Source organism: Pempheris klunzingeri, chromosome 21 (assembly GCF_042242105.1).
Source record: "Pempheris klunzingeri isolate RE-2024b chromosome 21, fPemKlu1.hap1, whole genome shotgun sequence".
In the NCBI taxonomy this organism is placed as follows: domain Eukaryota; kingdom Metazoa; phylum Chordata; class Actinopteri; order Acropomatiformes; family Pempheridae; genus Pempheris; species Pempheris klunzingeri.
Genome location: NC_092032.1, coordinates 16,731,438 through 16,755,146, shown reverse-complemented (window position 1 = coordinate 16,755,146; position 23,709 = coordinate 16,731,438). Strand labels below are relative to the sequence as shown.

Genomic DNA, 23,709 nt, shown 5'->3' with positions numbered 1-23,709 from the left:
GGGAGGCTGATGTGTGGTGGGATGTTTGCAGTCTGGCAGGTTCTGATGTAATCTTCTGTTTGATTATTTCAAGGTCTGGCATTTATGGAAGACAATTTCCACCAAGAAAACAAAGAAAAGGCGGAAAAAATTAGATGCTTTGATGATGAAAGTCAAAAAAGTGACCGATCTCATAACCTTGACTTTGAATCTCTTCATTTTTAGTTCTAATTCTGGCTAAATGTCTCATCATTTTAACCTAACAATAATAATAATAATACTTTTGACTTAAAAGCGTTTTTCTAAAAAGCTTGAGTTAATATCTGCTATCTCATAATAATAACTTAGTATATCATAATATTCACTTTCTATCTCATATTTGTGACTTTGATTATCGATTCGGTTCATTTTTGACTTAATTGCTCATCATTTTGACATAAGTTTGATTTGTTATCCCATAATTCCGATTTGCTTTTTCTGATTTGATGTCAAACTTTTCATTTAAAAAATATTAATTCTTTTATTAAAATTAAAATTTTAAATTTTTTTAAATGTATTTATTTATTCCGACAGAAATGGGCCTCCATAGACAAGCAAGTTTCACACACATCAATAAAACGAAACCACAACTTCGTTGCTTGTTGAACTCAACTCTCAACAACTGAACAGATTGATCCTGCCAAGCAGAGCAGTGGGGCTGAGCGGAAAACTAAATTAGTTGCATACACACATTAAAGACCCAGCTAAGTCTTTGTTAGTCTCCTGGTGTAAACATGCAGCGTGGGTCAGTGCTCTGCAAAGAAAATAAGAAGTGTAGGTTGGTAGCATGAACTGCTCCACACCACCCACTGAGTTAAGAGGTGTTAGACATGTACAGTACAGCAGAGTACAAACAGAGGGCACTACAGCACTCATGTATGCTTCACTTTTCACATCATCATTATGACATTTTGTGCCCTACAATGCTACATCTGACAAATGCTTTATCGTTTTGCAAGGTGCGGACTGGTTTTGTCATTATCACCTCGTTTTCTTGTGCGGAAAAGCTGAAGACAGGTTTTTAGAGGTGTGTCACATAGAGAATAATGGCTTTAAAGTATGCCTTCTCTTACACCTCTTACATCTCACACCTTAACATCTGGGGTTCTGTAATAGATTAAAACCAAAATACTACTCTAAGTAGGGCTTTATTTTGCAACTTGTAAAGGCTTAAATTTGCAGCTGTTACTCTGTTTGTTACGCACAAACTTTGATAAATGCACCAAAAATTAACAATCTACAGTTTCTTGACTCCATGCTGTGAGGTATGAGCTAAATCATACAAATAGCCATTCTAAGCATATCCACTATGTTGGACCACCCTGAGTGACTGCAGAGTGACTGCAAAGACACAACGAAGCAGAAAAATCACCCGTCTCGTTGCTGCTGAACTCCACAATCATTAATCAGTGTATTTATTTGAGAAATGTTCTCTGAGGCACCAGCGCGCTAGCGTTTAGGAGACGTTTGGAGCTAATGGGAGGCTGCCATTGGTGTCCATCTGTTTGTGAACCACTGAGAGGGGGAGGAAATGAGGGCAGTTGGGACACATGCCTGTACCCCGAATGTTTGTTTAATACATCACGAGTCATGAAAGGCTCTTGGACGCGTTCAAGGTTATTTGGTTTCCCCCTGTGGTGCTCAGCTTCACTGTATGATGACAGGATTTTGCCACAGAGGGGGTGGTCTGCCTTTCCCATTGGAGCTGAGGCAGATCTTGGGGGGGAAAATAGGACACAGAAGTGCTAATAATAGCGAGATAATGCAAATGGAAACCAATATTTTCCTTTTTAAAAAGATTAAGGAGTTGAAAAAGAGGTTAGCAGTAGATGGAAGTTAATAAAAGCATAATAATGGAGACTCTGTAAGATGAGATAAAAAAAAAAAGATGTGAAATCTTGCTTTTCGGGCCTCCCAGGTTGGCTCAAGGAGAAATGCAAATAAATAGAGCTATCTGTGTCTGCATGGTCAGATAAGAGCCAGGGGCTATTCATAGCTTGACAGCTTGACTCTCCTTGGTTCCCCTGAAGATAGCTGACCTTGTTGCACCACACCAGTGTCTTAAGATATTCTTCCTGATTTTAAGCAAAGAAAAAAACCCTTGAGTATGAGTGAAAGCAACATCAATTTCTGAGTCTCCAAGAGGAGGTATGCTTTATTTAAAAGTTGTAAAGAAAATAATACTAAATTTATGGATCTGTCTACAGGCAACACAGCATTTTTAGAAGACTTTAGACCACTGGAGCTCAGCTGGAGTCTGGTATCCTTCAACATTGTGACGTGTTACATTACTGCTCCTGTCTTAAGACGTGCAGTAAATCAGTTTCACTCAGGTAAATTATTAACCCGGACCGTCACATTCCTCCTGCTGATTCAGCTGTTCTCTCCACCCCACCGAGGGCTTTATTTTTATTTCTTTTCTTCCAAAATCTTTCAAAATCAAATCTGCTCCAGTGGTTGTCAATCAGCACCATGATTAGACCGACTGACTCCAGTTTGTCCTCTTGGTCTGTCTGTGTGTGTGTGCGGCTTTGAAACAGTTGTAGTAGTAGTAGTAGTAGTAGTACAGTCCAGATAAGGAGGCCGTCAAGTGGGACGGCCCAGCGCTGCCTCGACAAGACTGTTGTGAAAATGTCGAGCTCTCACCAGGAATGCAGTGACAGGTCTGGACCTGAACTTCCGCATTAAGCAGGAAGAAGTCAACAGTCAAGACAGCCAGATGCAATCCACGTCAACACACCCAAATCCGCCTGTACATAACTGTCTTATGCTGTATTAGAGAATAACATTTTGAGGTGGAACTTGTGTACATGAGGCTGCTGTCTTGAAACTAACTGGTGAAACAAGGATTCATACATTTGAAAAGGTGAGTTACATCTCTGTTAAGTTGGATGTTGTGCTTTCAGTTAACGGTGAAAACCCACGGCTGCTTTGCTTTGAGCGTACATGACCTAGACCGTTCTGTACACGGAGCTTTGTTGTTTGTATTTGATTGTATTTGAATCTCTCTGGAAAGACACAGATTTTGTTCATAGCACTGAAAGTCTTAGACATCTTGTCTGTTTTCATGATTTAATACTCTTCCCCTTGATACAAACCTTTAAAAGTTGTCAAATGTTTAATATTCACGAGACAGAGCTTTATTAGGTTCCTTTACGGTGATAAGGCGGTCATTAGGCACACTTTAATATGATCAAAACGGTGTTAGTTCAAATGTGTTCTTGTCTGCTTTCCAACTGGGTGGATCCAGCTCTAATTTCAGACTGCTGTATGACTCAATAACCACATGAAACCAATAGGACTGGCCTCTTATTTTAAATCTAATAGTGCTGTCCAGTTTGTCACTGATGATAGGAACATTTTGTGCATTTGGCTTCAGAGATGAGGTCAAAATCACATCAAAATAGACTGAATTACTCAGGAAGTGTGTCACTGTAAGTGTCCATTTGGAATAACGGCGTGAAAACCATTTAGTTGCCAGGGAGTGCTCTGTTTTTCACTGTTGTCAAGCCAGAAAACACTGCAATATATGTTTAGACAGGCTGTCCAGTGATTCATGTGCAGGAGGGAGTTTATGTTTGAAAAAAAAAAAAGAAAGGTTGGGTTTGTGGAAATTAGGGTCCATGTTTGATTTCTATAAAGGCACAAACTGTCATCAGCAAACACCGATACGATCATGTCAATCCAAATGTCAATTATGATTCTTGGTTTTTATGCCCATGAGTGCTTTGTTTCTGCTTCAGAGCCCCTAATTTGCCTAACTTTCAGTAGAGTAAACCCAGTTCTGTAAACACATCTGCCTAAGACCCAAGTATAGACATTTGATCCGAGTAAGAGAGGAAGTTTCTGCACATTATGGTGAACACGCTGTGCTTCGATGCAGCCACTTATTGCTAGTTATTGTGTGGTTTCCATTTTCTCCTCTGAAACTCAAGTTGCACATGTGTGACTGAAACGTGTATTTGAGATTATTTAAGGGGGAATCATTTTCTGGTGAGTGTGGAGTGTTGGAGTCTCTTGCATGCTAGATTTTTGCCTTTTTTTATTTCTTTAATAAGTACGGTGCTGTGTTTTCACAGAGCATTGTGCGGGTTTGGAAGGGTGCCAGATTTCATGCCCGAGTGTTTCCAGTAATATTTATGAATGTTGACAAATCACATATTTTCAGAGCAGTTTCTGGAAAGAAAATATAAATGGTCCAAAGAGGCAGCAACATACTTTTCAGATTGTTTTCCTTCATGCTGCAACATCGTCCAAAGTAATGTGAATATGAATCTTAAGCTCACAAATATAAACACTGCTGTAAGTAAATGCTGTTGTTAAAGGGAAATTAAATTATCCCATTACTCTCTCCATCTCACCTTACAGAGGACAATCTACAGTTCTGATCAGGAAACATGTTCGATTAAAACGGAAAACTGAGCTCACTTCAGAGCACTTGATGTCTCAGCAATGGTTCTTTCAAATAGTGTTAGTCATGCCAAACTTTCTCTTCCAACTACGGAGGTTCTGCAGCATTACCGATAAAAATCTTTTGCTTGATTTCACAACAGATCCATGTCAATATCTTGAGCCAAAGATGTTACAGTTTTTTATTCATGGTTGCTTTTTTTAATTTCTTTATTTATTTATATGATATATTTCTTAAGGAGTAGCAGGGAATTCGATTATTCACTTTCTTGCTGAGGGTTTGAAGAGAAGATTACTCCCAGTCTAATGTCTGTACACATAATATGAAGCTGCAGTCAGAGATTGTTTTTAGCCTTTATGCTAAGCTAAGTGCAAATACACTTATTTGACAAAATGTCAAACTATTGCTTTAAGTATAATGCCACCAGTTTAAAGTTAACACCTTTTCTGTGGTTCTTATCTGTCTTTTATTTGCAATGTCACACCTACAAATAAGACAAGTGTGACTCCTCCTGAAGTTCAAAGTTGAGTGAGTTTACTTTGCCGATTGATTGAGATAGAAATTTTGCAATCATCTGCAGAAGAAGTGACTAGAAACTAAGCTTTCACAAAAAAAGAGTAACTTTTGCCTATTTGTTGTCAAGGTCTGACCACTGCTACACTCTCTGACTTCTTTTTACTGTATGAGAGTTGGGAGCGCTCCATTTAATGCATTAGGCCTCTAAAAAGCAGCTGCCTGGAGTAACCTGACTGACAGTAATGTGTTCCTTGTGGGACTTTGGTTTGGTGTTCTGCTCGGTTGTTGGAGGCGTGGCTGCAAATTCGTGCGGCAACAGACACATCTGCTGTATTGCGGTTGTCATAGCGCAGCATAAAATGAGACACCGCAGCAAAAGAAGGAAATGAACATAACTGAGAAGATTGGTAATAATAGAATTTTTTAAATAATAAGAACATGTGCTTTAGTGTTTTATATCAAGTTTTGCATCTTTTTGTTTTGCGTATGTTATTTTAGTATCACGTGTGTAATTCACAAACTACATTAAGTCAATGCACATTCTGTTTTTCTGTACCTTTAAATGTGACATAATGCGAGTGGAGGAAACAGTTGCCTTAAGTTTGCAGGTGGCTGCTCAAGTCACCATTTCGTATATATGATTTCAACATTGCAAGTAGGGCAGGAAGTTTACCACTTCCTCCTGGGGCAAACTATTTGTGAACAGGGGTGGATGAGTGTTTCCCACATAGTACAAAGACCCACACATACACGTATTGCATAGAAATGATTGCCTAACACTTTCTATGGGCAATACCATCATACCCTAGTGACGTTTTGCAAGTTTTTAATCTATTATCTGCCCAAATCTAGCTATGAATCAGAAGATGAACCGTTTTTCTCATGACCTTCGAACCATTCATGCGCATACAATCTGTTAGCTGTTGGAGAAATATTGATCCTTTTCACATTCAAATGAGAAACAATGTGTCACGGTGCTGAGTGAATTCTTGCCTGGAACAGAAACAGTCACTAGTGTGATTGTCTCCCCCGCAGTGTGACTGACTGTCACTGACACTGTTACATTTCTGAAATTAGTGAAGTTAAAACAAATCTAAGCACCACTTTTACTGAATGAACTCCCGCTGACACCTTCCCACTACTGGTCATGTCCCCCTGTAGGAAAACAGGGACTCTGTTTTGACTGCACATTCGAGCCCATCATAACATTTGCTCTGAGAAATGGGGATTCAAGTAATACATGTGTGAAAAATAGCATACTGTACGTAATTACAGATGGAAGTCTCAAGTGAATCTTGTTTTCTGGAAAAACAAAGCTACCTCAGTATTTCCACGGGCTGTTTTGCTACTTTAAGAGTTTGTTTGATTCAGCGTCAGTGCAGCATTCAAACACAGGAGAGAAGGACATGGTATTAAGAGACATGTCAGGATGTTATCAGCTTTATGATCAGATAAAACTCGCTACAAAAGAATCTTGGGGCCTATCAATAAAAAATACATTTACTTCTGAATCTGACAGAAAATACAGAAATGAAGTAACTGCCCAGTTTGACAAGCGCAACAAGACACATCAAGTTCTGACAGAAAATGAAGGCCTGGAAGTTATGCTTACATACTTGTCTTTCTTCAGTCTGGGTTGCATGAGAGCGTAGCCTCGGGGCACATATTCACACACACACGCACATTTCAAAGGGAAGTAGCAGTATTGTGTCTTACCACTAGCTGCGCAACGTGCATGTGTATTTAACATTTGTTTGCCACGCTGATAGATTTACCTCCTCATTCCACACATGCCTTTACTATCATTCATCACGTCAGCCATATCCAATCAATGAAAATTCTTTGCGTCCCCGCAGCACAGATCAATACAGGTCACTGATACGCACGGCACCCCCACAGTGGACACTTTTTGTCACACGGTGAAATAGTTTACAGTCTGATCTTTGAGCATCTTTCTGGGTCTGATACCTGTGTCGTTGTTATTCAAACAGATGGACGACATAGACGCCATGTTCAGTGACCTGCTGGGGGAGATGGACCTCCTCACTCAGGTGAGTTAAGGCAGTTGTCATGACAACTATGAGACATAAAGTATGAAAGGTCTCTCAGTTTTATTCTATGGTTATGAACACCTACTGTAATGCTCGTCTTAATAACATTAAAGCTATATTGGTAAGGAGTTAAGCAATTTTGTTATTTTTATTATTGTTGTTATGTCTTTAGTTGTTTCTGCCTATTATGTATTTTATATCAATTGTTCCGAGCAGTTAGCAAAAATCAACTTACATTAATTGCATGAATAAAAAAAACAGGCAAAACAAACAACAATAAATATAAAAAGCAAAAAAAAAAAAAAGAAACAACAAAGTTGAAAAATAGATTCGCTTCAGAAAGGACAAATAAAATGTGAGTAAATAATAGAGTGGGTGAATGGATTCGTAATAGTTACATTATGGAATACTATCAATATTGTTGGTTTCACTTCACTTTATAGTCCAAGGAAATTATTTGCAATATGTGGGGGTCATTTCTGAAAATGTTTTTGTATTTTATTGTCATAAAAGATTTACTTTACATACATTAAGACAAACCAATTTTTAAAGAATTATAGGATATTTGAAATTTCCGGAGTGAAGCTTTTTTGCTGTCACAGTAAAGTGCGTCAGATTGTAGTAAAACACATTCTCTGCGCACTGCCCACTGTTAATTCTCTCACCTTATACCTTAAATAGAGTTTTCTGCTGTAAAGACAGCTGACAAACTCACTAAAACCCACCATCGATCACCGAGACACTCTAGACCGACAAGCACAACAGACACAGCGGGGGGAAACACTCTTTGTGGTCATCTAACAACCATAAATTACACTTGCGTTCTGAGGGGAGGTCAAATGGCAAACTCATAAGCCAGCTAGAGATTGGACATTTTTTTCTCAGTGAAAATCCCTGCTGATCACTTTGATGTTGTTTTCCAACCCACCAGTCATTTTAAATTACTCCCACTTCGCCAGAAGGGTTTAATATTACACATAGAAGCCCTGCTAGGTGTCATGCCTAAAAACAGATGCAACATTACACTTGTAAACATCATACTTTCTTACATAATGTTTTTTGGGGGAGTTTATGTTTCGGGGCACTCAGAATGTGCTGTGGATTAACTCACTGAGCCTCTGGGGGTCTTGTGCCTGTACAGATATTGTATTCATGCTCTTATAAACACTGTGCCTTGTTCATTCTTCTCTGCAGAGTCTTGGTCAGGAAACAGTACCTCCTGCATCTCCCCCCAGCACTGACAAGGAAGTCAACTTCTCCTTTGGCTTCACCGACCTCAATGGTGAATCAACATTTTCTCTGTCGTATGTGTAGAAATACTATAAAGAGCCGGCTGTTGAGTTTTTTGCACAATGACTTACTTCAACACGCCCCTTGTGCAAGAGCAGGATATATTGCATGTTTAGTTGGTTATCTATGATCAAGATTGCTTAGAGAACTGGTGACGTAAAGTGGAAGAAAAACAGCATTCTGCAGTGTATCTGGCTTCTGTTCCAGAGGTGATTTCAGACGAAGATTGAGGTCACTGTACCTGCTAATTACTCCGGCTCGTATGGCCTGTAAAACAAGCAAGTTAATGCTCAACCAAGGTTACAGCATGTGTTGTTATTAGCACTCTGCTTTAAGTGTCCCTGTGATCTGTTTAGCAGGTATGTCATTAAGTGCTTCACTCTTCTCACATCAGGTTTACGTAGAGCAGAGAGAGACAAAACCTCCCTAGATCTCCCTGAACGACGGCAAATCACAAAATAAACAGTACCATTTTCTGACAAGGCTAAAAATCTACAACCACGTTAGGAGCTGTCAGTGGTGCCTTTTATAACGTCATTAGTTTTGCATCTATTATCTATAGTCAGATATGAAACAAAATATTGGACAATTCAAATTTTTGGCTTGTTATTGGCACCAGATGAAATGTTAAAGGGTTCTCTGAAGTTATTATGATTCACACTAAGGGGAAAATGAATGTCTGTGCAAAATTTCCAGACAATCCATTGAATAGTTTGTGAAATATAGGTCACAAATGTCAACATGATTGTGGCGCTATAGGATCCATCCAATCCTGTTGTTGGAATATTTCAGTCTTACCATCTAGTGGTTGACCAATAGACCAACATTGTCACCCAAAACACATAACCATTTATAGAGTTCATAAGATTTAAATAATGGCTTAATAATGATTAATTACAGATTTACTAATCCTTTGCCCCGGACAAAGCACCACCAGCCTTTACTCCTCATGGAAGAAAGATGAATGTGGAATGAAAGAAATTTTAGTTGTTCTTGCATTTTGCAATGAAAACAAAAAGAAAGGAGCTTGTAATGAATGAAGGTTCTTAATGTTAAGTGGAAAGCATGTGTAGGCATGTTGATCCACATGATAAAATTGTGGTCAAACTTTTTATTACTTATTGTTACTATCACTATTTTTATTTCTAGAACTTTAATCTTTAATTAACATACTGTACCTGAGTCAGTTCTTGACAGACTGATTTTCTTCTGACACCAGAGTCCCTCCATGAACTGGAGGACAATGATCTGGATGCGCTCATGGCTGATTTGGTGGCTGACCTCAGTGCGACGGAAGAGAAACTCGCAGCTGAGATCCAAGGTCTGAAGGTGCCATCACCGCCCCCGCCTGACCAGCCGCCGCCGCCTACGGGTCTCAGCACCCACCCTGCCTCTTCTCTCGCTTCCCCAACATCATCTGCGAGCAGCAATGTTAGCACCCCTTCCTCCTCTACAACCTCCCCTTTACCACCTCCTCAGTCTTCAAAGCCAACAATGGTAAGTCAGCCAGTGGGTGTGCCTCTTAACCTCTCTACTGGAAACTGCTCCAAAGTTAAAGTGAGAGTTTTATTCAAAGCTTTTGAGAGTAATAGAGTAAATAAAGTAATAGTAAATTGTTTTTGGTTGGTATAGTTTAAAGGAAAATGCCACAATGGTGGCTGACAGATAGTGAGGAAGAGAGGCAAATGGTCTGTGTTAAACTCTTAGAATATAATATGCAAGAGCAGAAACGTGAAGCAGAAAGAGGCAATAATGTCCCAATCTCCATTTTATTGGTGGCTGTCTTGATTTACCATGAGAAAGCACTTTCTGAGCCATGCGTGACAGGACAGTATTACAAGAAAAACATCACCAGTTCCCAGCATATAAATTTCTGGTGAGCTCTTTTTGTCTTTGTGGAACTGGGATGAGTGGTATTCTCTTATAACCGTTGGACGGTGAGATCATGGCGATGTTGTTGCTGGACGAAGGCATCTGTTACAGTTACACAGACTCGTGAGGCCAAACAGCCATGAGTCTGTCTGGAACAGATCAAACACTTACAGCCATGAGGCAGGAAAGAGTAACAGGATCAATACCAAAGGCTGGAGTAGGGGAGGTGAGATGTGGCAGTGGTGAGGAGGGGGGGGGTTGAAGCCAGACGGGAGCTTATTGCTTTAGCAGGGCTTGTTACCTCATCCTTCTGAGGTAAAAACACCGGCTGGGCTGAGGCAGAGAATGTGTCATTGTTAGGTAGAGGTGTACAAGTTCATTAAAACGGAACGGTAAGCGAGATTTTTCGGTAAAAAACACACCCGACCTGGAAGCCAAAGGAAAAATGTATCCTATTCCTGCTAACTGAGAGCAGAGAGAGATAAAATGTCCCAAAATGAAGTCTTTGAATGGACGCTGTAATTAAAACTAAATCAAAATATATAATGCACTCCTGAACAGCATCGAAGTGTTACATCCACAGATGTGAGCTCACCACAGTTAGATCTTTTCCTCTCATTTACCTTTAGTACCCTCATTAAGGATGTTAAAGAGTGAATTGAACAATTAGTACGCATTTTTAGAAACATACTCATTAGCATTTTTTGTCAAGAGTTGGATGAGAAGACTACCACTCATACGGTAAATATGAAGATAAGAGACTTCACCAGGGAAATTCACAGCAACAGTACTATTTCCCGGTATAACATAGTCACTTGATTTCTTGGTATTGATATAACAAACATTTTGTATAAAATTGTGTTTTTAACACAATGACACCATGGTATATATGCCACTTCCTGTACATTAGATTATAACTAATGACTATCTGTTCTTCTCGTTACATATTGTTATTTTTGTCTATTTAGGAGGAAATCGAGGCACAGATGAAAGCAGAGAAAATCAAGCTTGCTCTTGAGAAGCTCAAAGAGGCCAAAGTGAAAAAGGTAAGACGAACAAACACTGAAGTGTTCCCCTCTGATCTGACATCCGCTGGCAACAGTTATCTTTAAAAACATTGTGAGTTACAGCTACGTGGACATTATTGTAAAAGACGTGATGTTCAAACGTAGCACGGCTCTTCCCTTTCTTTTGGAAGAGCAGAGCCATCAATCAGAGTAATGGATGGCTACTTTCATCCTGTCAACGTCCTGCAGGACAGCGCGGTTTCCTCTTTGGGTGATATGTGGACACTCTCATCTTCAAAGCAGTCAGAAAAACAGACATGCGGTCTTGCATGCTAAGCTTCACATCAGCAACGTGACACAAAACCAAACTAGTTTCATGCTAGTTGCGTACCATACTAATATCATAGGTGATGTGACTGATGGTGTGAATGCCAAGTTTGACATTTCTACTGATGATGTCTCTTTCCTGTTAAGATAACTAGACATTCATAGTCTAAAATGTAAAAACAGCTTCACCAAATTTGCCATGTGTCCAGATATGAAGAAACACAGAGCACTGGCCACTTTCACATGAACATCTGTCCCAGAGTTGTTAGATAAAGAAGAGCAAGGTGCACCCTCAGTGGTTTCAGTAGAAACCACATGCTAAACCCATATTGTTTTCCAGAGAGGGTCGAGACAGAGTAAAATGTGATCCAACACTCTAAATCCTCTGGTGATAATATCTCTGAAACCCACATTTTTATGACACAAGGCGAGCGACGGGCTGACCTTGGCTCCGTGAAGCTCCTCGGCTTCCCAAAGCTGGATTTGTTTCAGATGAGAGGAAGTGTGAAGCCATATGAGCCTGTGAGGGAAGCGCTGCTCCGGTCCAGAGCAAAATTAATCTCAGCCAACTTGGGGAAAAAGGAGATGCTAAGACTGCAAAAAGAGACAAATACAGTGGAGACGAAAAGACCAAAAAAGTTCAACAGAACAGAGAGGCAGAAGTGCTGATGCTCCAACTCTTCTAGTACAACTAAAATTAGGAAACAGAAACCACCATTTACTGTACAAAGGCTGTAATTAAGCTGGCAAATGAACAAGCTGCATGAGCTTCAAGGCTTGATTCGCTGTTACGCTTCAGAGACACCTGCTGCTGCTCCTTAAATCTGTGATGCAGATGACAGAAAGTCTCAGGTTAAACACAACAACTTGGTTGAATAAATAGTTAAATATTTAACATTTTGGGAAATATGCTTCAGTTAGCTGAGCTCCCTGTAAAAACTGGAAAGGGGAAAGGTTAGCCTGACTCGGTCCAAATATTTAAAGAAAAAAAAATCCACCAGCTACCACCTCTGAAACTCACTAAACTAAACTAACATGTCATATCTCGTTTAATCTGGACAAAGACTGAAAATGATCATTTGTGGTTTCATGGTTCATTTCATATGTTCTGTGTCCAGTCTTTACTTTGCTAAGCTAAGTTAACCAGCTGCTTCTGTGGCTTCATGTTTACCGTACAAAAGAGTTCTCCCTGGATGGAACATTTTTGTTTTTTAATAGTTAGAGAAAATACACCAAAGTATCACAAACTGAGGTACAGTCCCATTTTATTTTTCTGACAGTTGGTGGTGAAGGTGCTGCTGAACGACGGCAGCTCCAAGACCCTGATGGTCGACGAGAGACAGAATGTCAGGGAAGTTCTTGACAACCTGTTTGAGAAGACTCACTGCGACTGCAACGTGGACTGGAGCTTGTGTGAGACCAACGTTGACCTGCAACTTGGTGAGTTACTGCGACATAGCGTTTATAATACTGTACCATGTGGTTGATGTTAGACAGTGCTATGCCTGCATCTATGTAGCACCTTTCATACAAGGTAGTGCAACTCAAAGTGCTTTACAGACGAGCAACAAGCTGAAAATAAGAGAAAGTTCAACAGCAAAACAATTTGAGGAATTAGAAATTATAAAAGTTCAATGATGAAGCCAATTGAAGACATGACTTTTTGGGGGTGATCAGAAAGAACAGCCTTAAAGTTACAGATGACACTGACGTTTCTTGTGTGCTGGTTCGCAGTAAGTCCCAAAGAATTTGATTTTGTGACATCCATGCACTAATGTGTAAATTAGAGCTGAAAATGGCATCAGTAGGTCTTGTGTTATTAAAAGACACAGTCAAATAAAGGTGTGTGTCATCAGCATAGCTATGGAGAGAAGATTGTAACAGGCTGAGGAGTGTTTATGACTGAAGATTAATCCATCAACAATCACCATTGCCTTTAATGTGTTATCACTAGTTGATATAGCACCACGGTGGTTCAATCTGTGGTCATTCCATGAGTGATTTGCTGTTTTAAACACCTTGTGACAGGTGAAGTATTTTCAGGGGAAAATCAAAAGTCCTTCAGCGCACATTTCCAGTAGCAGTAAGGAATAAATCAAACAACAACCAACTACTTGGAGTTTTCTTGTGGTTTTTTTATGTCGACATTTATCCTTATCCAAGGAGCAGGCCACACGAACTCATTTGAGTCCGGGAAGTGCTCCTACCCAAACATTTTTTTGTACTGCCAGAATTTGATAAACGAAAAGTTACACTACTTTGTTGACAAGCGATTTGGGGAAATTCAGTGCAGAAGCATCACAGCAATATGTGCTAGCTGGGCAGCAATTACATCAACAGAACCAGAAAAGCACAGCGGTGGTAATGTAGACTACCACTTTAACAACATAAGCCTTCAGTGTGTTTTTATATGAATTGTCAACTCAACACACACACACACACACAATGTGCAGGGTGGGATATTTCATTCAGACCCAGATGATGGACTGTGTTTTTATTGGCATGATGGCAGCCACACTGCAGCGAGCTCACAATGAAACATTGATCCTACTCCCATCCATCTCTCTCTCCCTCCTCCTCTCCTCCCTGCACTCTCTCCATCCCTGTCTCTCTCATACGCACACATACAGTGTGGACAGGTGGGTTTAATTTGCTGTATCGGACACTGTCAGTCATCCTCCCTGTCATGTGGAAATAGAAGCCTTATGATCTCAATCCTCCGTCTGAGCCGTCTGTGCTATAATGGCTTCAGCTGCAGGACTTTGCCACCATCAGATTCTGGGGTCGCTCGCTACCACCTGCTTTCTAACAACTTCATGAGATCTCTACAGAGATAATTCATATTTTCAAAGAATCACCTTGTGTATCATGAATGAGGAGTCGTTTTACTCCATCCAGAAACACTTTTAATGAGATACTGCTGGTAAAGTCATTAACCCCAGTGAGAAATAAAATCTAAGTCAATATTATTTTGCTTGAACATCATATTCAAGTAATTTTATATGCAGCTAGTTAAGCTGTGAAATACTTAATTAAAGGATAAGCCATTTTTCTTATTTTCAACAAATTCCATTAGAAGACCAAAACCAAGAATGTGCTGGTTCATTTTGCAAGACTTCCCTACCCTGTCTGTGGTCTTCAGCCACAAGCCCTGTTGATCCAACTAAAGATGAAAATCTTAAAAAAAAAAAAAGTAATTCATATATAGTTTTATTTAATAAAAATAAAACAATAATTTCCTAAAACTGCTGTGTACATGTATGTTTGATTGACTCACAATAAACTGTGTCCACGTCCATTTTTATGAAGGAAGATGTCACCTGGTGCAACTGTGTGTTTTATTCATCTGTCCACAGAGGACTAAGATGTATCAGGTTTGGGATACACAGATTACACTAATACTCATTGGGATTGTTGGCAATGAGAAAAATAAAAGATATCATCAGACTTATTCTTACCTGTTTGCTACAAATACCTTTACAACATTTACATTCACATTTACAATAACCTTTTTGAAATTTTACCACTTCTGGTAACTCAAACACAAAAACCCAAAGTTGAATATGATGTTTTTATGGAAAAGGCTGAGTTTGTAATACTGTATATCCATACAGGACTCTTAACCTTTAAAGTAGAATCAATACCATAGATAAACAAGAGGAATTCACTCTTTAATTCTCTGGATATTTTACATTCCTCTTATCATTGCATCTGAGGGTGGAGATGAAATGTGTTGCAAGCGCAAAACAAATGAGGAAATGTGCGTTTCCCTTTTGTCCACACAGTTTATTTTTGCCCAGATGACAACCCATGTTTAAGGTAGCTGTCTAACAAGCTATTTAAAGTATGTAATCCATGCAAAAACCTCTTATGTTTAGATCATTTGAGTAATGAGCACGGGGTGGACAGGACCTTGTGTCATTTCTGACTAAGTGGGCAGTGTGACCGCCTGACAATGGAAACTGTTATATTTAAAATGCCTGTAAACCCCCCAGAACGTGTTACTCTCTATTACACATTTTTGCCGACCTTTATGAACATAAAAAGTCAAGGCAAGTCATGCCCAGTAAACACCTACAGAGCTCAACAGCAACACCACCTTCAAACAAATCTTCACTGTTAAATTCAGCCATGTGCTAACCATGCACAACGCCGAAAAGCACCATGTGGTTGACGTAGTTCAAAGGGATTTTTACTCTTAATAAGTCACTCTAGCAGCAAAGTCACACCATCCATTTAATGATTGTAATAGTCAAACTCGGGACTGGAACCCTGGCAGCAATTTATTTAATGCCTACCTCTGCCTGGGCTTGTATCCTATAATTGGGGACCATGGCTAAACTACAGTCAAATGCCCAGTACATGATGGAGATCTATGGCTGAGAGCGTGTGGGTGGGCAGAGGAGGAGGAGGAGGAGGTGGAAAGTGCCCTTAATGTGTTTTCGAGGTTTAGTACCATTTAAAGCCCTTCCAGCAAAAAGGGAGGCTTGTTTTTTATGAGCCTTTCCTTAATTCATCCCGCTTGAAATGGACAATTGTACAGCTGTGAAATTGACTTTAAACTGAGCTCAGCTGATGTAAAGATTTCGTGACAGAGTGAGCTACTGTACATATGGTAAAGCATTTGTTTTGACATGTTTTATGGCGTGAAGCTAAAACAGAGGGGACATGGAGAATATAAAGTGCGATTAAAGACTGTTGTAGGCTGTGGTTTAAATAATAATGTGCTCTAGAGTCGGTGTGAGACGGTAAACTGGGGACATTCTCCCGAAGCCGTATTGCCATCAGTGTTTGCATGCAGAAATAGTCTTTTAAGGCTTTTAGAGGAGAGATTTGCTGGGTTTGCTGCAGAGGTGGAAAGTTAGAAAGTATAGCCATTAAAGTACTGTACTGTTTAGTGTACTTTCCACTTTGTAAGACTTTTACCGCTACTCCAAAACATTTTGAGACCGTCCCCAGCAGGAAAATGACATCATTGGTTGTTTCTTAGAGCCTGAAAAGACCTATGTTATCATGAAATTGTTTTTTTGGTCATATGGGGCATTTTAAGGCACTAGTTAAATCAAGCAATGAGTACATCCCCATTAGTCAGGTTCTGCTAGCTTGGAAGCTCCATTACCCCTTTGGCCCCTGGGTCTGCGCTTGTAAGGAGTTTTCTTTTTTCATTGTGATACTTATGCCAAGCCACTATGTGTAGAATTGAAAAAAAAACAGACTAGATCTAGATCTCACTAATGTTCGCCAGGATCGTCTCATTTTTCTACAAACCAAAACTTGTGCTGTCAGAGTCATTTGAATCAAGTCATTTGAAAGAAGATCATGTAGATATTACCACTACTAGTTCCCTGACATCTAAGTTTGCTTTTCTCTTGACAGAACGGACGTTTGAAGACCACGAAAACCTCGTGGATCCTCTGTTAGCATGGACGAGGGACAGCGAGAACAAAATCCTCTTTCAAGAGCGACCAGAAAAAAATGAGGTTTTCAGAAACCCGCAGGTTGGTCCCCTCGCTGTAGGCACCTTTACTGTATGTGTCTCCCTCTAAACTTATACTGGGTGTTCAGAGGTGATGTGTGTGTGTGTGTGTGATAGCTCGAAAGTACTACACTGACTAGTTCATTATTCTTGGCCTTGGTTTGTGCAGATCTATCTCCACAGTGTTTCAGCTGAGCGCCATCTGGTTATTTTCACTGTTGAATCGTTGTCTGAATTATGAGATGTCTTTCCTCCATGTAGGATGACCTCTTACATTCACGTCCTCACTGTAATATATCAGACAAAACAGCCTCAGGCAAAAGACATCGAGATCTTGGCATGTTTGTTGATATAATGTGAACCCTTTATAATCTTGGAGTGTTTAATGGATTCGGGCTGTTGGCAGAGACAAATAGCCGGGTTGGAAAAACCAGTGACTTATTCTCATTTTTAAACTACTCCATCATGTCTTCCACATCCTCCAACAAAAGATCTCTCTTTATACAGTATGTCCCAATCAATTTACGGCTTTAACTTTTGACAACAACTACCAAAATAGAAACCCCCTTGGGACTTTCTCTCACCAGTGAAAACACAGGACCAGACTAGATTGTGAAATCATACTAGCAGTCACACAGGGACAGAGAGCAGGGTTCAACTGACTGATGGAGGTTTTTGAAAGCTAATAATGACGTTTTTCCAGTGATGATGCTGATGCCAGTGTGTAGAAATAAGGATAATCATACATACCTGACATTTTATATCCAAGACTGAGAGTCACAGCCATGCAAGCAGCTCATAGTGCTTTACACAAACGACAGCTTAGGCTGATGGGTATTGTAGGCTTTTAATCATAAACCAAAGTTTTGAGCTAACAAATTTCCAAAATGTACAAAATTTAAAGGCAAATCCATGTCACAGTTTTTGAGACATTTCTTGAAACCACAAATTGCCAACCTCACGGTGGCACGGTAAGAAATTCGTTAAAGTCAGAAGGGTTCATCCTCTGGGTATCCCGACTGTCCGTGAAAAAACTTCCTGACAATTGATGTCATAATTGTCAAGATATGTCAGCGTGGATGGTGACTAACCAACCGACAGAGCAACAGTTGGGTGTTACCATCCATAGAAATATGCGGCTAGCATGGCTAAAAATGCCAGTATATCGGCAAATTGTCTGACTGTAATTATTAATGCACTTTATTTGTTTTTCAATACAGAATTTCTATCTATGGAAGAAAGATAAGAAAGCTCTCAAAGAAATTAAAGACAAAGACAAGGAGTTATTAATACAGGTAAATAAGCTCATGCACACAAAGCATAAGTATATAAGATTTTCCGTAAAGTGACAGTTTTCCCAGTGGGAACTGCTCTCAGTGACCCCCTTCATCTCATCTTCACCTCTGCAGGAGAACTTCTGCGGGACGTCCATCATCGTCCCCGATCTCGAGGGGGTGCTGCACCTCAAAGAGGACGGCAAGAAGTCCTGGAAACAGCGGCTCTTCCAGCTGAGGGCCTCGGGAATTTATTACGTGCCCAAAGGGAAGACCAAGGTCAGGGGTCAAAAGAGGACATCATTTTGTGGCCAGACTGTATAAACAAACATCCAAGAGCTGATACTCTAATCCAGGAGACATTCAGTTGGGCTCAAGCAAGTTAAACAGCAGTGGTGAAAGATGAAAATCCAACAGACACAGAGACATTTTTGTCAACTGAAACCTTTAGAAACATAACACTGAACAGCATATTCACTTATTATATATCTTTTTGAGAGCTTACTTAACATCATAGAGGACATCAGGCACTAATATTGCACTTAAAATGTAGATTATCAATTCAGTGGGCAGAGGAAACAGGAAGTGAAAAAGACTCAATAGATCGGCTTGTAATATAACCTCTTTCTCTTTTCAGTCATCCCGTGACCTCGTCTGCTTTGTCCAGTTTGACAATGTAAATGTGTACTATGGAAAAGACTTTAAGGGCAAATACAAGGCTCCAACTGACTTCTGCTTTGTTCTGAAGGTAAGCAAGCTTTACACAGTAGATAAACTGATAAAGAAACAGCAACTTCCCTTAACCATTATGCTAAATGAAATATTTACAGTAACACTGAGCGCCTCGTCGGTGATGCTACTTTTACATGCTGGTGTTATGAGGCATGTATCACTCAGTAAACCACATGGCACAAGATATATGCAGTGCCGAATTCATTGCTACATGGTGGGTTTTTTAAGTGTTAGGTCAGATACACAGCTGTGTGCTTTACTGGAAATGTGAAATTAAATACATTGTTGTTTGGTTTGGTTTGAAGAAGTGAAAGGATACAGTTTTATCCAATTTAGCTGAAAAGTGGTGAGAATGAAAGTGAATTTCAATGAGTCTTTAACCAGTTCCTAATATTTCTCTTAAAAGAAATTACTGTACAGTAAAAGCTCCATGCATTTAATTAAAGGAGTACTTTCAAAGAGGTACCTACTGTACCTACGGGACTCATTTACAACCAAGAAATGCTGACTGGTGTGATAAAAGTAAGAATTAGATGGGTTGGTGGTCAGTCTTAAAGGGATGTGAAAGTCTGCTTTCTTTCTTTTCCCCTATCTTGCCTGGGAAATACTAGAATCAGCAGATACCATTAGACTAGTTATTGAGGATCAAAGTAAAAAGAGCTTAGAGAGGCAAAGAAACTGAATTACCTATCAGTGAAAGACAGAGTCTTCAAGGTCTGAGCTGAAGGGAGGAGACTTTAAGGTGCTGCTGGCCAAGGGTAAAGGAAAATGACCTGTCGGAGTGGACATAGTGGAAGGCTAGCCAGGTTTCATATGTTCCACGCTGCTGTTTAGTAATCATACCATAACACCTGATAAAAGCTGCAGTAGATAACTGAAGCTGTTTGCCAGCGTGTTCAATTAGAGTGTTTTTTTGACACATCGGGTGAGTTGTGTTTATGGGCTGCCAAAGATTGGAGTGATTCAAGGACGAGGGCAAAACAATTTGGCTTCCTGATTTAGCAGTTTTATATATTCAGAGGAAATGCCGGAGGGGATCACTAATACCATAATACCACCCTCATTATGTACAACTGACATCATGACATTATGTGGGAAGTCAAATCCCTCTTCGGGGGAAACAATTGACTGTGGGATTAATGACACACTACAGTATGCATTGCACAGCACATCGGTAAGATGGTGTACACTTACTGGTATAAGTCCAACAATGAAAGACTATTTGGGCATCTAACATTTCATATTTCCTCATTTACATTATAGGATCCACTTGATGACTCACACCTTCGACTTTTAGTTGTCTGGTTTCTAATTTGTCTGTTCAGGTTTAGAAATGCTGACTGGATTTTTTTTTTCAAACAGGAAATGAAAACACAACATCCATTTCACTGGTTAACACTTTGAATCCAGACTCGCTGTGCCCTCTTGTGGTAGCCTGTTATACCCTTAAAGTGGGACTCCATTGATTTTAGACATGGTCTTGTTGAGTACTACTGCAAATGTGCAAAAAGCTGTGTAAATCACCTCAGGTGATGTCATTAGGATCTGGAGACTACACGTATGAAAATGAAAAAGATCTGTGGGTGAGGAGTTACATAGACGGGAGGATACCAGACCCCTGTAACCTTCTGCACATCTTTACTTGAGGCTAGTGACTTGAGGCTACATTAGCTGCAGCTAGCATCACACAGCTGAATATCTTAATAAACCGCTTAAGCTGTCAAGCTGCATTGTTGGTAATGTAGGCCCCAGGTTTTGACGAGGAAAGAAGGACACATGGAATAAAAAAAGATGATATCTGTAGTTCTGCTGCATCAAATTTGATGTTCAATGTTCAGTCGGCTCTCCAAATCGGGGGAGAGCTCTTTTAAGATCACCCAGTCATTTAATGTAAAACACTGAACCATCCAATCAGTGAGTTAATTAAGGATGAATAGAATATACTAATACGCTAATGAAATTGAAATTGTGTTTGGACGACAGCCAGAAACAAGCAGATCACAGTGTCATATTACACCCTGGAGGCTAATGTTAGTGGGCTTTGTTCTGTGTTTTGTGCCTAAAAACAGTTTTTTTTTTCACATTTAGCTGTACTGACAGGCAAACAGTGTATTAGAAGACAAATCCAACCGTTAATATAACCGATAACCGTGTTATCTGCTTTCATGATTGGGTTCCTCTGGAATATGTGGAAATGTGTGAGTGCATGGATGCACACTACAAATAAATACATAAATATATGAAAAATAAATAAAACTTCCCCAGACTGTATCAAATCTAGCAAAGTAATGTGAAAGTAGCCACTTCTCTGTAATTCATGAAGTATATCATCATCTGCAGTTATGATAAGGTGTCTTGTAACTTAAAGGGCAACAAACCCCTGTTGACTGGACCCTTAATGATCTGCTGTTTATAATAAGAAACACCTTTAACCAAGTATTTTACTAATTTGATCTGTTTACCATTTGGATTTGTATCAACAGCATCCTCAGATCCAAAAAGAGTCTCAGTACATCAAGTACCTGTGCTGTGATGACGCTTGGGCCATGAACCTTTGGGTGACTGGAATACGGATTGCAAAGGTAGATTTAACTGCGTTTATTCTGCGTTCAATAATGGGAAATAATCTCTGTTTGACCAAAACTCGTGGTCTGTGGTGTGTTTCTTGCACTTCCAGTACGGTGCGTTGTTGCATGAGAACTATAAAACAGCCGAGAAGAAGTCTGCCATCAGCTCTGCATGGACGAACCGCATCACTCCATCGAGCTCCACTCCATCAACGCCCTCACCCACCATCAAAGGTATCACGACGCACACACTGAGTGTTCCAACAATGTAAAAACAACCCAGATGTGGTGGTGTTCCTACAAACCTTTAGCAGGTACAGTATGTTCTCTCACAGTGTCCCTCCTTCTCTGCTAGCTAAATCGCCAGGCCAGGCCAATGGTCATGCAACAACGCCCCAACCAGGACCTGCTCCTAAGGTACAAAACTCTTCATTTGGAGTGAAACTAATGGTTATGTCCAATGTATCTGTTTGTTATTCATTACCTTATAAAATATTAGAAAATAGAGAAAAATATTTCCTAAATTCCAAGGTGATGGTTGTGTGTTTTCTCCTCTCATCACTTAATGTTCCAGCAGTGCAATTTCCTAAAATGTAACTGATGCATCTGTAAATTAAGAAAGATTACAGAGAGATAACTATAACTATATAGGGAATTTGCTATTAAAAATAGGGAAAATAGAAAAACTGCTCCACTGGAACACGTCCAGTACCATAGACCCCCCCTGCCTGATAAACAACCATCATTTGAAGACCCTGCACCTGTGATGAAAACTGTGTTTACTTCTTGAGAATATTGTATCATTGTGTTATATTCTGTCTTCTCAGGACTTTCAGGATGCCCAGCTTCCACCTCCACCCCCACCAGTGGCCGACATCCTTCCCCCACCACCTCCAGACCCAGTCCTCCCTCCTCTGCCACCCCCTCTAGCTGCCAAGAGTTCCCCAAAACCTATACCCCCCCAGCGACACCTCCCAACCAATTTCCCTCCTCCTCCACCAGCAATGGACAACCTCCCTCCTCCACCGCCACCCCCACCCGTCGATGATGCCTCAGAGGCCCCGCCAGACTTTCTCCCACCCCCTCCTCCTGCCATTGGCTTTGGTTCACTGCCACCTCCTCCGCCGCCGATGAGCTCTCTACCACCACCGCCTCCCCAAGTTAGTTTCGGGGGTATGGACCAGTCTCTCCCTCCTCCACCACCAGATCCAGAGTTTTTACCGCCGCCTCCACCTCAGCCAATGTTCACAGGTGCTGGAGCGCCTCCTCCACCGCCACCACCACCTCCTCCACCACCTCCTCAACCTGCTGCCGCCCCGAGAGCAGCGGTGCGGCCTTCTGGCTCAGTGAAGAAGATGCCTCCACCTCCGCCAAAGAGGACTACACCATTGATGCATGGAGGAGGAGGGGATGGAGGAGGAGGTGGAGACTTGATGTCAGAACTGATGATGGCCATGAACAAGAAGCGTGGTGTTCCTTAACCTGAGGGGGGAATCTGTGGAGTAGAAATACAGTACGAACTGCACCCGCACAACAACCAACTTAACCCTTAATCAGCCTTCTCCTGATTTCAGCATAACAGCTACTCCACAACAATACTTAATATCTCCAACGTGGAGCCAGCCAGCTTCATCTCCTCCACAAAACAGACTTCAGATTTATCCACCCTTTTTCTAACCTGCTCACCCAGGACATAGTCTTGCATGAATCAAGTGAGAGGATTAAAATGTTATATATCAGAGCTGTTTTGTACAGTGTGCGTTTGAATTCACCAACACCAGTGATTTCACAATGTGGTGGAAGAAAACAGGATCTGTTGTAACAAACATGATATGATTTTTTTTTTGTATGAAAGAAAAATATAATGCTGTCATCATACTTCAAAGGGAAAGTTTTGTAGAATTGTACATATTGTTACGTTTGGATGGAGGGATGTAAATACTCTAAAAACACTTGTTTCTTGGCTTTCTTATTTACTCTAGTTTTCAAATGACTGAATAAATTCTTATCATTCCTGGTGGCATAAGAAATGCATGAACTGGACATTATTTCTTAGTGAATTGAATTACGGGGCCTTCTTCCAGTCATCGAGTACAACCTGCTGCTATTGGCAGAAACAATATATGACAAATATCTAAAATCAGCACCATCCCTGGAAATCATCTCAT

General features: G+C 40.3%; 1 protein-coding gene across 1 annotated transcript; it reads left to right on the top strand.

Moving 5' to 3' along the window:
• Positions 1 to 2,688: 2,688 nt before the first annotated feature.
• apbb1ip (amyloid beta (A4) precursor protein-binding, family B, member 1 interacting protein) lies at positions 2,689 to 23,575 on the top strand. The gene is made up of 14 exons (XM_070853092.1): positions 2,689 to 2,884; positions 6,937 to 6,996; positions 8,191 to 8,278; positions 9,506 to 9,783; positions 11,127 to 11,204; positions 12,773 to 12,932; positions 16,869 to 16,990; positions 18,189 to 18,263; positions 18,378 to 18,521; positions 18,880 to 18,990; positions 21,458 to 21,556; positions 21,652 to 21,775; positions 21,897 to 21,958; positions 22,369 to 23,575. Exons 2-14 carry the CDS (start codon positions 6,937 to 6,939, stop codon positions 23,020 to 23,022), a joined length of 2,055 nt encoding a protein of 684 aa, XP_070709193.1. The 5' UTR covers positions 2,689 to 2,884; the 3' UTR covers positions 23,023 to 23,575.
• Positions 23,576 to 23,709: the final 134 nt, after the last annotated feature.

Excerpts from the sequence above, each read along its gene's own strand:
- apbb1ip (XM_070853092.1), top strand. The coding sequence starts at position 6,937 with ATGGACGACATAGACGCCATGTTCAGTGACCTGCTGGGGGAGATGGAC. Across the intron at positions 9,784-11,126 it reads AGTCTTCAAAGCCAACAATG|GAGGAAATCGAGGCACAGAT; the intron begins GTAAGTCAGCCA and ends TTGTCTATTTAG. Across the intron at positions 16,991-18,188 it reads AGGTTTTCAGAAACCCGCAG|AATTTCTATCTATGGAAGAA; the intron begins GTTGGTCCCCTC and ends TTTTCAATACAG.